Source organism: Falco rusticolus, chromosome 9 (genome assembly GCF_015220075.1).
Source record: "Falco rusticolus isolate bFalRus1 chromosome 9, bFalRus1.pri, whole genome shotgun sequence".
In the NCBI taxonomy this organism is placed as follows: Eukaryota; Metazoa; Chordata; class Aves; order Falconiformes; family Falconidae; genus Falco; species Falco rusticolus.
Window position 1 is genome coordinate 3,657,750 of NC_051195.1, and position 14,308 is coordinate 3,672,057.

The window sequence follows — 14,308 nt, forward strand, 5'->3', positions numbered from 1 at the left end:
GCAGAGGTGATAGCACAAGGCTGCCACAAGCAGACGTGGTAGCGCAGCAGGTGCTGGGACGGTGAGCTGCCACGTGCTCCTTGGACCTGCAAGGCTGTGTGGTAACTAGTTGTCTTTTCCAGATATAAAGCCACACTCCCCCAGGGGCTGACAGGGCTGTGGATATTTCTATTTTAACCTTCTGGGGCAACACAGTAAGGAAAAAACTATGTAGGAGAGGACTGATTTTTTTAACCAGTCTTTCAACCAGACTCTGCAGCAAGGTTGTTTCTTTGTTTTGGTTTGTTGTTTGGTTGGTTTCGTTACTATTAAAAAGACCTTTCTATTTGCTGATTGTTCAAAAAGTTAAAACCAGCGCTGTTGCAAGCAGCCTCCTGCCCCATCTCTTTGATGAGGTCGCCGTGTGTCAGAGGATGGGCAGGGCAGGGTCTTTCCTGTATAGCTATATATCCACATAGATATGTGGATATATATGATATATTTTATGATATAATATATAATAAGATATATGTGATATAAAGATGATATTTTATATGGTCTCTATATAAAAATAATAATATATATTATATATGATATAAAGATGATATATTTATATGATATAACTACATATCCATAACATGGGTTGTGATAGCAAGCACTCCCCTCCATCAGACTCAGCTGAAAAAGCACTACTGCTCTTGACCTGCTTCCAAGCTGAGGGCCTGCCAGTCATGCCGATGGTCCGGGTGGAAGGTGCTGTGCTCCATGGAGCCAGGTCAGCACCTGAATGACCACGTTTAGTGGCCTTAGAGAGCTTTGCGGGGACAGTCCTTTAAGGAGCTGGCAGGCAGCACCCAAAGTGGGGATCTGTTTGGGATACATCGCAATAAATGAGAGCTGGCTGAAAGCATACGTATTTTTTATTATTTTTATTAGTTGTTCTTAATACAAAATTGAGTTCACAGTTTGGTGCAGCCATTCCCACTCAGTCAAAACCATATGTTGTTGCATTTTCCTTTCTTCCTGCCTTTGTGATTCGTGAATCTAACGAATCACCCCCTCCCAGATGCGGAGCAGACTCCTTGCAGGTCATCAGGCACGCAGAGAAGTGTAATAAATACACACCGAATGCTGGTTTATGTTGGTTTGCATCCATCCTGCTGCAAAGATACAGGAAGGGCTTCCATACCTCGCATTGGCTGGTTTGTATTACAGCACGCATCCTTCTCCCAAACCACATCCTGACACACAGGATAGCGGAGCTTGTTCCCAATCGGCTTTTTTCAAAGTGTTGGCAAAACCAGCCCCCTTTTTCATAATTCACTCATGTTTGTTTTCTGAACTTGTTTTTAGGAGTCTTTGGAAGATTTTTTTAGTTTCAAAGTTTGTCCTGAAAAGGGAGTATTGATTTTTGACCTATTTTTAACCAATATAGTTCAGCAGATAATTGGATAGCTGCTTTAAAAACCAAGGCTGCCCTATTTGCACTGCATAGATTTAATTAAAAAGCAAGAAGGAACACATTTTACTTTATTTAATGTATAAAGTTGTGAATTTTCTGTTAATCCCCGTTTAGCTGGCCAAATGCACGCAAGTCTGCTTCAGCAGAACTTCAGTGCCCGATAATGAAAATATGGTGTAAATGTTGCATTCAGCTTTCATGCCTGACTTTTTACTGACACCAAATAAATTCATAGCATAGCTACTCAGCCTCAGAAGATGCAGATTTCTTTAAAACATCAAACTGGTTATTTTGGATTTACTCCTGAATTATTTGATTCATAATGTTATGACATTTTGAATGTTTTAGCTAAGTTATTCTTTAATTTTTAAAAAATGTAAATCAGGAATACCTCACAAAAAGGATGTAGCTAAATTGTAAGCATGCTTTCCCTTTCCCAGAGTAGTCATTAGCTTTGCATTTCTGCATGGAAACCAGGAAACTGTGTGCTAGAGCTCTGTAGTTTTATTGATTTTGGTCTGGCACAATTAACTTCTCGGTTTCCTCTTTCTTGAGCCTTATTTGCTTGGGTTTTTAACTCTAGATAGGGATCCTGGGACACCAACAGTGAGCAAGGAACTGTTAATTTAAATAGCCCTTTATAGAGATTTGTTGGAGCTTCAGCAGATGTTTCCAAATAACCTGATGGCCAGGGGCTGGGACCGCTGGCGGTATGAGGCAGTGCACCTACAGTTTTGGTTTTGCTTTTTCATTTTGATTGAAAATCTTTTTAGCTTATGAAGAGAAGTCTGCTGCTTGGGGTCAGTCCCAAGGTTGTTCTGTTACTCCTATTTTATGCATGTCACACGAGCTCCGTGGTGGGGTTTTCTGTTCCTGTAAGGAAGCCTGGGAAGAGGCAAAGAGCTGCTGCTGTTGCACTGTCCCTGCCTTAGGACCTCATGGGCAATGAATGGTTCCTGCTGTGCCTTGTGGTGGGCAGCAGGTGACAGGTCGCTGGCTGGTGGTGAAGGGGGCAGGCAAAGAAGAGGGTGGAAAAGCCTGACCGCCTCCAAGCAGCAGATTCTTGCGCTATACAAGGAGGTACTGAAAAAGGCGGGGGTGGGGGGTGGGGGTTGAGTGTGTGTAGAAAAAGAAATTTGGGTTAGAAACAGTGCCTTCCTGATAGAAGAATCTTGCATCTATTTCTACCATCAGCAAGGAGAAGAATATGATGATTCTGTTTTCAAAGAATCACTTTATTTTAAAGTTTGGAACAAACTTAGAAGGTCGTTGGTTTCCTACGTTGTTGGAGTGGCTCAGCCAATTTGTTAAGGGGCTCTGATTCTTTGCTACGCCATTTAAAAAAAAAACAACAACAACAAAAAAAAAAAAACCCAAAACCCCAAAACACAAAAAACCAAAACAACCAACCAACTGCAAAATACTCTGTTCTCTTTGTTGCTACTCATTATATACAGCCACAGGGATACATGCTTGTCATTTGACAGTAAGGAAAGCACAGCTGAATTCGCTGCCCTCAGGAACTTGCAAAACAATATGAATCAAATGTTTATACTTTTCATGTCCGCATGAAATATCACTTGGTTTTGGAGGTGTTTGCAAGAAACATAGCCTCTTGTGTTCACTTCTAAACTAAAGCCCAAAGTAAAAGAAGAAATACTTATTGATTTAAAAGCAGTGCATGCAATTTATAGTATTCGTTGCTCATTGTAATTACCTTAAATGTATATTCTTTGTAGACAGCTTGCATTTGTTGGATTGAATTCCAGTTATCATGGTAAGATTCCCTAGGTGGCTTTATTTCTTATAGATTTCCCAGTTTTGTGTATTACAGATAGAGGAGGAGTAATACCAGACCAAAAATCTGATACCTATAAACATACCTTTTAGCTTGTGAAAGCACCGACACAGAAGGTCAGTGTGTGATAAATAAAGGGGAGTGGGAGGTGGGGTATTTTTTCATATAGATAGCAGAAAATGGCATAGCATTTATCCCTACTGGAATTAATGTATTCTTTCGTCAGTTATGCAATTTCTAATTCCTGATGTTAGCTCTTCAGATACGAGAAAAAGCATCTAGATTTGGTGGAATGTAACTATCTGATATATCTCAAAAGTCCTTCATTTCCAGAGCTATGCTTAAGAGCTAACATAAACTTACGACCCTCACTTTTTTTGTGTTGGAATTTCTGTTTTCAGGAACATACAGGGGAATGTAAATAGGGTTTTATCCTTCGAGTAAATGTTGGTCCTTTTTGCATGGTTTAAAAAATACTCCTGAATTATCCCCTGGGAGAGTACTTTGACTATCACATCATCAAGTCTGGTTTGATGTGTGTTAACGCTGGGGGAAAACAGGTAACCTAAAGGCAGCAGTCCTCGTCGGCTGTCTTTGGCCATGTGAGTAGGTAATTTCTGCGTGAATGAACTCGCATGCATTTAGTTTCGTTCTAAACACCTGCTGAAGTTTCAGAAACATATTCTGGTTTCACTATTCCCCTCCCTGTTTTCATAAACAAGCATGGATTTGCTTCTGCACCCACCTGCCTTGTACAACACTGTGCTAAGCTACCAGCCACAACCACGTCCGTATCACAGCTCGGCTGGCTTTGTGTAGTGGTCAAAATAAACTGCACACTGCTTGCAATCTCTGTGTTCTTTATGCATCCTATGGGAAAATGGTACTTTGTTGTCATGGTCCGGTACAGTGATGATAAGCTTTGTGCAAGGCTGGAGTGGCTTCTAGAATCTCTTCTTTCTCCTCTGCTTCTCACTGATGATATTTCTCTTGCTTCAATCTAAAGTCCAAGCAACTAATTATTAAATGTGACAGTCCATGAGTTTTTGCTGTGTTTTCATATTTGCCCCATGTTAAATGTAACAAGCCTTGTTGCATACAACTAATTGCAATCTATAGTTCTTCTAATTTTTTTTTTCCTTACTATCTTGCCGATTTTGACCCATTTCAGGCTAGGAGTGTTCCACCAGTGACCTGTCAGGACAGTTCACATGAACTGTGGTCTGGCATGTAACAAGCAGTTCATGGGTGTAGGTCAACCACAGGCAAAGTTGACCGTGTTGCAAAGTTGGCTTTAGTGAAGTTAATAGCAGCTCTGGAGGGGCTAGAAACCACTTTGTTGGATTAAACAAACCTGCCTATTTCAGTCTACCATGTTAGGATATAATTTAAAACTTTGAAACCAGAGAAGCAGAGTCATCCCTTTTGGTTCTGTGTCTTGTGCTGATCTCTGTTCTCAAATACTGGGTTTGGACATCTGATACAGCTCACAATGCATTTCTCTTTCCAAATGAATTAATGTTTATTTACACTCTTCCCCTTGCCCACAGATTTTTCTGTTTATTTCTATTATGTAATTACTAGAATCTTTTTTTTTTTATTTATTTAAATCTATACGTGCTGGTCTAACTCATGTATCTTAATCCAGTAAAATCTTTCATCTTTTATAGAGAGGAATTTACAAAAGTAAACGTATTAGGACTGTCCACTTAATCAGTTTTCTGTCTCTTCAAATGTAATAAGAAATGACATGAAGTACTCTATACCAATCTCAACAGCCAGTATCAGGGGAAAAACTCAGAGCACCACAGTGTGATCACAGTGCTGCCAGCTCCACAGCCCAAGGGAAGAGATGATCCAGCAATGATTAAGACTTTTTCCTAGATTACTGTGCAGAAAAATATGCTCAGTGACAACAACTTTGTATTCAAATTCCAGAATGGGCATCCCACCAAGGTGAACAAACATACTCCAAATGGACAGCTACTAGTATTTCAGGCATAAAACCAGATTTTTTTTTATTTTTTTTTTTTAAGGCTATCATATGATTATTATTCAAAAGCAGTCCCGGAAAGTATGAGTTCAAAATCTGCTACTGAGACTTGGTACTCATGGTGGTGTGATAAAACATGAGCAACTAAAGGAAAAAAAGTATTATTGCTATTTTTGAGCCACTGTTCTTGAAATGCCTTGATGCCTTTACCAGAAGGAAGGTGCCTGTTTGCTCACCTCCGTGTTTAGGAAGCATGCCTTTCAAACAGTTTGCATGCTGAGTAGACAAAGAAAGGAGGATGAAAGCTCTTGCCATGTCCATTTTGCAGAGGCAGGTTGGAAGAAAGAGGTGGAAAGGGAAAGCGAAGCCCAGGAAGAGCTGAGGTGTTACTTGTTGGCTCAGCTGGAGGGTTTGCTGTTCCCACAATGAAACACAGCTGTCCCTAAGCCACTACACAAGTCCATGGTAGAGCTGGGCTCCCAACACCACCTCCAGGTTCACAGGGGAAGCCCTTAATCCCAAGCCATCCTGCCTTTTCTTTTTCTGTATTAATATCTCTAGGTCGGTGTGATTAAGAGAAAAAGTTTAACAGTACTTAAAAAACTTGTACTATTTAAACTAGTTTTACTAGCGCGCGGTGATTTCAGTTCCATTGTAAGAAAACAAGAGAGCTTCTCTGACTCAGGCTGCTGACTCACCAGCTTCCAGTTGTTCAAGTAGTGCTTTATTCATTTTTTTGTTTTATCAGAGAGCATTCTTGCTTAGCCTTAACTTAGTTTTTTCACTAATTTCCTTCAGAATATTAAGTTTCACTTCTAGCAATTCAAACCGACGTCCCTCAGCAAGCAAACAAGCAAGGAGCAAATTAATGGGAAAAATGCTTTTCCTCTTTGGCTGATACAATTTGATGTAGATTTTGAAAGTAAATCCCCTAAATAAGAGGGAAAATTTAGGGAGAGTACTACTTCAATTATCCTGCAGTCAGTGCTGCCTCTTAGGATATCAGGGAAAAGTTTGCGTGCACTGGTGAAATCTTCTCTTATGCCACAAAAACATTGCCAAAAAAGAAAGCATCAAACTGTAGCTGAAGAGTAGAAAGAACTAGAAACATCAGTGTAGACAAAAGAAGGTAGAACCATGCAAAATCAATCATTATGGTTTAAATAATGCTACCTTCATAAGGTTCACTTTACTTTCATATTTGATAATTTTAAAGGGATTGATGTGGGAATAAATGCTGGTATCAGCATGGAAATTATTTTTTGTGGTTCTTAAGAAAGGCTTATAACAAGTGGTTCTTTCTGAAATGTTCTGAGCAGAATAGTATGTGCTTTTTCGATTATTCTAAAGAGAAAATATAAATGAGCAATCTAATATCTGTATTTATAGTGATTCCTGTTTCATCTTGATACTCAGTTTTGAAAATATTGATTGTAAGGGGAGAGTATTACAGTGCTTCATGAGATTCAAAATGAGCTTTTGAGGTCTTGCAGCAGAACTGTGCAAATACTTTAGGCAAGGCTCCACCGCTGCTGCAAAAAAAGTAAAAGATCTGAGTTCATCTCACAAATGTATACATTAAAAAAAGGGAGACAACCCCCACCCACCCCTCAGACCTAACCCACCCTTTCTGAATGATATTTATTTTTCTTTCACATTAGAATTGTATCATTTTAAGTTCCTATGTGTTTCCAATCACTATACCACCTGAGCAGCGTGTGATTTTTACTGGATTTATGCTTAGGACTGCCAGTCAGAATAAGAAAAAATATAGTTTCATCTCTTTCCAGATGGCAAACAAGGAAATGAGCTGTTTGTTTGAAAGAAAAATCTATGGTAAAGCAAGAATTTGAACCTGTGTGCCATACAAAGCAGTCCAGCATCCTAACTGGGGACAGTGTTGTGCTCGATAGAGAAGTTTCAGCTTTAGGAGTTCTCCCAGATACGTTTTTGTCTTGTGACAGTCTGTTTTCTTCTGCAGCTGCTTTTTTAACTTTACAGCTTACTAACATCAACTGACTTTCAAGTAAGTACCACTGTGAACTCATGAATAAACATAGTTATCATTTGCATATTAACAGAGGACCTTTCGCTGAAAAGAATCCATTTGTGCTACTGCAATATCTTCATTCTTTACTGTATTATATTGAACTAATTGTATCTTACTCTCTCAGAACCCTATAGTATGTATATCTTACGGGGTTTGGAGCCAATGCACTAATATTAAAGTGGTAATCAACACTCCTAAATATTCATGCCAATAAATGACTCCCATGTGTTTGCTGAATGCCAAGGATAGTCTGAAGCATTTATTTAGCATTGCAGTGGGATCTGGTTTCTGAAAAGTTCACGTAGATGCAGAATTTCAATATTGCTGTTTTGCATGGGGAGAGGAAAAACGTGTTTGGGTTTGCCTGAGCAGTGGGGCAGGACACTTAGAAGAAAGTGATGGTATGTCAGTCACAATCTGTGCTTAATAATGTCTGAGAGCACTGGGGAGTTGTCAGCTATTTTTTATTATAACAAAATTACAATTTTGTTTAGTCTACGATGTCCTCCCCACAATTTCACTTTTTAATAAACATCTACAATTTTCCAAATAATTTAAAAACCATTGCATTTCATGGGTGGGGTGCTCTGACTGTCACGCAGCCGGGGCTCCATCAAGGCACCGCTGTAAGCAGTCACAAATTCAGACACATTTCTCAAGAAATCAATTAAATACTATAACCCTAAAATTATTCTGCTTCACTCCTGCAACTGGCTGACATAAATCTTCAGAAAAGCATATTGAGTGCACAGAGGAACAACCGATATATTGAGCTACTGTTGGAATTTCAAAACAAGGAAATACTGTCTCGCAAACCAGTAAGTTTGTTTAATGAAATGTAAGTTAAGTGTAAACAGTCTTAAAATGTATGGGAGTTCAGTCTTTTGGATGAAGGTTAACTGGCATATCGTACACTGTGTCGTCTCGTTTGAGGTACAGTTGCAAGAGCCCATATAGGTGCACTGCCTCTTTCTGCAAACAGATGTTGGAGCCTCCGCTCCCTCCTGCCTCTGCAGGCAAATGGCTCACCAGACCTTCCTGATGCTCCTTCACAGCTTCCAAAAAATAGTGGATTTACCTTCGAATGCTTGAGATGGAAAAAAAAAAAAAAAAAAAAAGTTGTTTTACAATCAGGGGAATGGCAATATGAAGATTGCACACAGTCATCAGGGTGCTGAAAATGCAATCCAGCTGTCCTGATCCCTGCTCCACGCTGGAGTGCAACTGGGATTTCCGTGTGCCCTGCTGTTGATGTCTTGTTTAGAAAATTCTCTTAAATACTCGTATACATACAAATACTTTGTCTATTGTTCTCACAGAGATACTTGATAATACTGTTGACCATATTTTTAATTGCTCCAACACCAGTTCTTCTATTTTTTAAGCTAAAACTTCCTAATACCTTATGAAAAGTTTAAAACACATATTAAAATATTTAGCTGTTTATAGGGAAAAAATAGTTCAGCATGACTGTACATTATGTTTAGTTTCCATGATCACATGTGCAGTTCTACATGTGAATGCTGAGCATACTCAGCCTTCAGGGAAAAAGCGTTTCTATTAGAGCCACCCTGCTGACGGTGATCACAGCACTACAGGTCTGCTCTTAATGCAGGATATTAAAGCTTTGAACATAGATATCTTAAACTGAAAACGGTCATGCGAAGCCCCAGCCTGATTATCTGTACCTCACTTTATAAAAATAGCACAACAAGATTGAGCATTAATAAGATATTAGTGTTTAATGTAGGTATGCTATTATATGGAGAGGAAAAAGAGAAAACTCAAAACTGTCTCAGATGTCTCCTGAACTGATGTGTCCTGCACCACTAACGCTTATCTTCCCAGGCAAGTTGCACTCTGATGTGCAAAGCTGCAAGTGATGCAATTGCTTCAGGGCACACGGTGATGTCTGGAGGACTGGGTGTGAAATCCTGCAGCCCTGTGCCGCCTCTCGATGTTTGCTCGCGCTGAGCTGCGGCACCACGAACACTTCTCTTTGTAGCTGCTTGCTCTTCCCCAGCAGGGCCTGATCCTGCAGTGACAAACACGTGTCCCCTGCCTGGCAGAGCTGGGTGCGGGGTGATGGGCTCTGGGTTTGGACTCAGCCAACTCCTGTTTTCCTTTTTCAGAATCACCCAGCGCTGCTGCAGTTTGTAATACAAGCAGAAAGCAAACATCTAGTCATCAGTCTGGAGAGGAATGAGTAAGTACCCTTGTTGCATGTTCACTTTGTACTGGAGGTTCTGAGAGAAGGGTTATAATTTTAAAATTGATGGTTTAAAAGTAACCCGGGGCCAAGTTTGCTACTGGTCCCTTTATGGAACAGGCCCCTAACAACAGCTCTTTGTTCCAGTTTGGAGTGTATTTGCACACTGCTTATAGAGCAAGAAACTCTATGATCATCTGCATTTATGTGGGACTGAAAATGGGCATGTTGCCTCTCAGTGTTTTCCTGTTGATCATTATTTTTATTTGATTTGGGTTTGTCCTCCTTTCCTGTGGTAAGACCTTTTATTTACAGTTACATGGAAACTCCTACAGTCTTTGGAAAGTCTTTTGGGGAGCTCATCCTTCCTAATGCTGAGCTCATCCTTCCTAATGCTGCCCACGATCATGGTTCATGGTTGCCTCCGTGCAGTGGCTGTAGGCATCTGCTTAGGGATGATGAGTCAAGGGTTTGGGCTTACTCCCTGCGGGACTTTGAAGTGGGAGCTCTCTGGGTTTGCTGGCGAGGGGCTGGATGGGATGTTTGCGCTTTTCACGAGGCTTAAGACCAAAGCTTAGCTTGAGCCCTTATTTGTGAGCCATAAATATTGCATCTTCTCCCATGTGCCCTTGGCAACTCCTGCTGGTGTCCATAAGCTTTCGGAGCAGGATAGTGGGGGCTGCTTTGGAGGTGGTCCCACAGAGTTTTTACAGAGCGGTACAAAGGGGTACAGAGCCATACAGAAATTAAGTCAGTTCTCTGGAAGTACGTGACAAATGGAACCAAAGTCATCAAAGTCTTAGTCTACCTTCTCAAATGTTCAACTCCTTTTCCTTTAAGAGCATCTCCAGAATACATTGTGAGGATCCAGATCAGGACAGCTACGTGCTGCTCGTCAAAGGAAAACCAAAGATCACTGTCAACGTAGGGAAAACTTTTTATAAATGTTAGCAAGGATCTGTGTGTTCTGTACATTTCCCTGCTGTGAAATAAAAGCAGCAGAGGTATTTTTTTACTGTAATAGAGACCATAGATGTAAGCGGCGCAGCTTTATGTGTTAAGAGGAAGGAATGTGCATGTGAAAGCAAATGTCCAAGGGAGGCCCGGTACGTGCTGCCTCGGGCTGGTGATGGACAGCTGCAATGGAAAATGATGGGGCACCTCTTCAGTCCTCTGTAGGAAAACAATTTTTATTTCCAGTCGTTTGGATGAACTCTTAACATTACCCAGCTGTGATAAAATCCAGTCCACTTTATTATTCAACATCAGGCCCAAAACTTGAGCTTTATTTACATTATTTTTAATGCTCCTTAGTTGTTCATTTCCTATCCTTGAAGGGTATGTGGATCCCCATGCTCTGTTTCAGTAACTGCAGGAGAATTTAATTCCTTTAGTAAACAGGGATTTAACTTTATATTCTTTTAATCTTTGTCAAAGGGTGTGCCTTCCTTCAGGAATGGGAAGTATGTGGCAATTGAGGAAACTATTTACATTCCATGTCAGCGATTAAAAGAACATAAAACTGCTAATACAGGCCTTGCTGAACATACCAAACTCTCTTGTACCTGTAATAAAGTCAGATTTAGAAAACTGTAAGATACAGTCCCCACCCCTTTTAGAAGCAGGACACAAAAGTACAGTAAATTAACTCCATAAGCATCTGTTTGCCTAACCAGATTCGGAGACGCTGAGATCCGCTCCTTAAGAAATGTAGTATTTATCAATGATTACTTTTCAGCTTTCCTATCTCTGTGGTGGGATGTCCACCAGAAGATTTGCATTCTAGAAGAGTTGTGTATGGTGTTAACAACATGAGGTTCCTCATCTTAGCAGGAACTACTAGGTAGTGTTGTAAAACGGTACGATCAGCCTTGCCCGTGTTTGCCCCGCGTAGCACATAGGGCAGTTCATAGATCCCAAACCACAGAAAAAGTTGGCCATGGTTTTGCAGAATCATTTCTCCCTTTTCTCTGGTATTACTGACTTTGATTTTTCAGAAGAAATAATGGTCTGAGTGTTGCAAGTCCGTGCAGAAATTGCTTCAGTGGCTGTGGGGGGTTGTCTGTTTGTTGCCTGTTTCTGTAAATAACAGAGTGCATCAGTCTGCATGACTGCTCCGTGCTCCCCGGGGCAAACAGTACCGAGGCCTCTGTGCCTGCCCGTGGAAGCTGGTGGTTGCATTTCTTCTGTCTGGAGTGACGGTGCCGGGCATTTTGTCACTGGCATGGAGAGGCCAGCGCAGCAGAGGAGGTGAGTCATGTGGGGCATGGAACAGGCAGCGCGCACGGCGCTGCTGCCGCCAGGGTCGGGGGGACTGCAGGTTCGTGGAGTGAAAAATAAGGTCCAGGAGAGAAATGAGAGAATGCATTTCTGCAGAGCAGAATAACAGCTGGTGGCAGTGGGCCAGATTGGACCTAAGGTAGATTATGGATTTGAGAGGTGTGAGAAGGCCATTGCATACCTGGAGAAGGGAGCAATGTTCCCGCGTTGCAGTTTCTGCCCACGTCTCCAAGGCTGCGGAGAAGACCAGCAGATGTGCGTACAGACCCTGTCTCCTCCAGCCTGCTCCATCTTCCTGATGTTGGCATGAAACATGCGTCTTAAATATCTTGAAAGCATTGATGCTGAGCATTGGAGTAGCCATTAGATCAGCATGCTTTAGGCAGAAGTAGAGTGCTAAACACAAACATCTTTTCTTGAGTAATAAGTGACAACACATATGAAGCTCTGATATGTGTGCTGTTATTTTACTGTAGTTTCATGTAAAGCATGTTATTCCTTGGAGAATGGTGGGGGTGGAGGTGGATGGGACCCCTAAATTACATAATTTCTGCATTGGGTCATGCAAAAAAACTGGATGTGATTTTCCATGGTTAGTAGAAACAGCTGCTTTGAGTAGTCTTGACATTAAACTCCATTTATTGAAAACCTTAGAGATTTTCCAAACCTTGAGTTATATTTCAAAACATGATTCAGATGCATTAGGCAACCCCAAGTGGGGACTGATGTGTTAAACCATCTGTTATCTATGGAAATATTTAATGTCAGTTTGGTGTTTTCTGATATTTAGACTCAGCAAGATGTGTTCGTATGTACTGGGCAAGATGTTATATGTTACTCCTGGAAGAGTTACTGGTACCTAATTTCACAGCTTAGGGTTTAAAGTCTTCTTTATGGTTTCCAGCTGTTAAGATTACTTTTGTACATATTCATTAAATATTTTAGTGATTAATTTTCAGGCATTGCACATTTGTGATTGCAAAAACAAAATCATTTGCTGTGAATTCAATTTTTCAATTGTGGAAGACCTGCTAGCAAGCTTACATTGTGAGTACATTTCTTACGATGATTTAGTTGCAAAATATGATTGCACTCTTGAGAACCTTAAGCTCTGTAGTACCTTAAGTGTTTTAGAAACACTTGTCGTATGGAGGGATTTCCAGAATCAGCAAAATCATCGATCAGCTGCAAAATAAACCACTCTTCAGAGCAGCTGACTGTACTGATGTGCATTACATCAATAATACTGATGCACTTCTGTTGTGCAAGGGACAGTAATGTGTGCACATATAAAACCCTTTAAAGTTGATTGCAGCAGGTTGGTTTTAGAGGAAAGTAGGCTTACCATTGTGTAAATGAAACAAAACCCCTGAAAGATTAAATCTGAGCTGGAGAGCAGAACGGTATGTGACTACTGGCTGTTTTTCTTCAACTGGAAACATTTTACACTCTGTCAGAAATCGGTCTGTATACAGCAAAGTACTTAAGTGTTCTTTTAACTTTAAACATATAAGTAATCCAGGTAAAGTCAGCGAAATTACTTATTTTCCAAATTAATTTCATGCTTAAATGATTTGCTGACAAAGGTCATAATTATGGATGTCAAAGAAATATAACTTTGAACAGATGTTAGAGAGCTTTTTCAAGGCTGACTCCTGTGCATACCTGAGTCTATGGCAGGTAAAGATAAAAAACTGAGGTAAACCAAGAGCGTGTGAGGGCAAGTGTGGAGGCAGGATGGTTTTGCCCTGAGGACATGGACGTGGGCAGCACCTCAGGTGTGTCCTGGAGAGTTTCCTTCTGGCAGGACCTCAGTGACCAGCTTTGCAGAGGGAGCAGTGAGGGTGCCATCAGTGCGGCTGTGGTGGATGGGCCATTGGCAGTGCCCAGGGGACCGTGGAAATGGAGAGAAAACGCTCGAGTATTTTCGAGAAGTGGAGTTCAGTGTTCATTGCCCCATCACTTTACACTCTTTTTCATCAGGTTCATAATACAGCCTTTAACAAAGCAATATGAAAAAGGAAATATATGAGGTTAGATTGCTGCCTTTTATTCCCTCAGTAATTTTTTTTTTTTTTTAATCAGGAGGCAAAATCCACCCCAGGCCCCATCTTGTAAATCCCCTAGGATCCCAGAGATCTCCAGAAGTTTAGAGCACCTCCACCTTTCTCCCTTGCAGAGTTACCACTCCTACATGGAGGCACAATACCAGGGCTGTATTGGGATGTAATGGTCTGGTAGTGGAGGTCACTTGGAAAGCTCAGTTCCAGGGCAAAGGAGGATCCAGCAGTATTCCCTCGGTCCGAAAAGCAGGCAGTGGGCGTCTTCATGCATGGTGCTAATGTGACCTGTTCCAATGAGGCTTTAGTGTTCAGAAATCTTTTGTATTCTTTGGTTAAAAGAAAAGTAGCAGTTTTCTTTTCTGCCTGACCTTTCTGAATAGGAGCCCTGATTGGTGTGCAAGTGACATTCTAGCTGCATTAATTTAGCAGGGAAACAACCCATTTCCAGTGCCAAAGAAAATAGCTGACAAAATT

The 14,308-nt window shown here is 40.9% G+C and overlaps 1 protein-coding gene across 1 annotated transcript in view; it reads left to right on the forward strand.

The window, feature by feature from the left end:
- Positions 1 to 14,308, forward strand: part of ADAM12 (ADAM metallopeptidase domain 12) — a 187,357-nt gene that overhangs the window by 38,205 nt on the left and 134,844 nt on the right. The window contains exon 3 of the mRNA XM_037400747.1: positions 9,415 to 9,488. Within this exon, the coding sequence (XP_037256644.1) occupies positions 9,415 to 9,488 (74 nt within the window). The remainder of the gene's footprint in view (positions 1 to 9,414; positions 9,489 to 14,308) is intronic.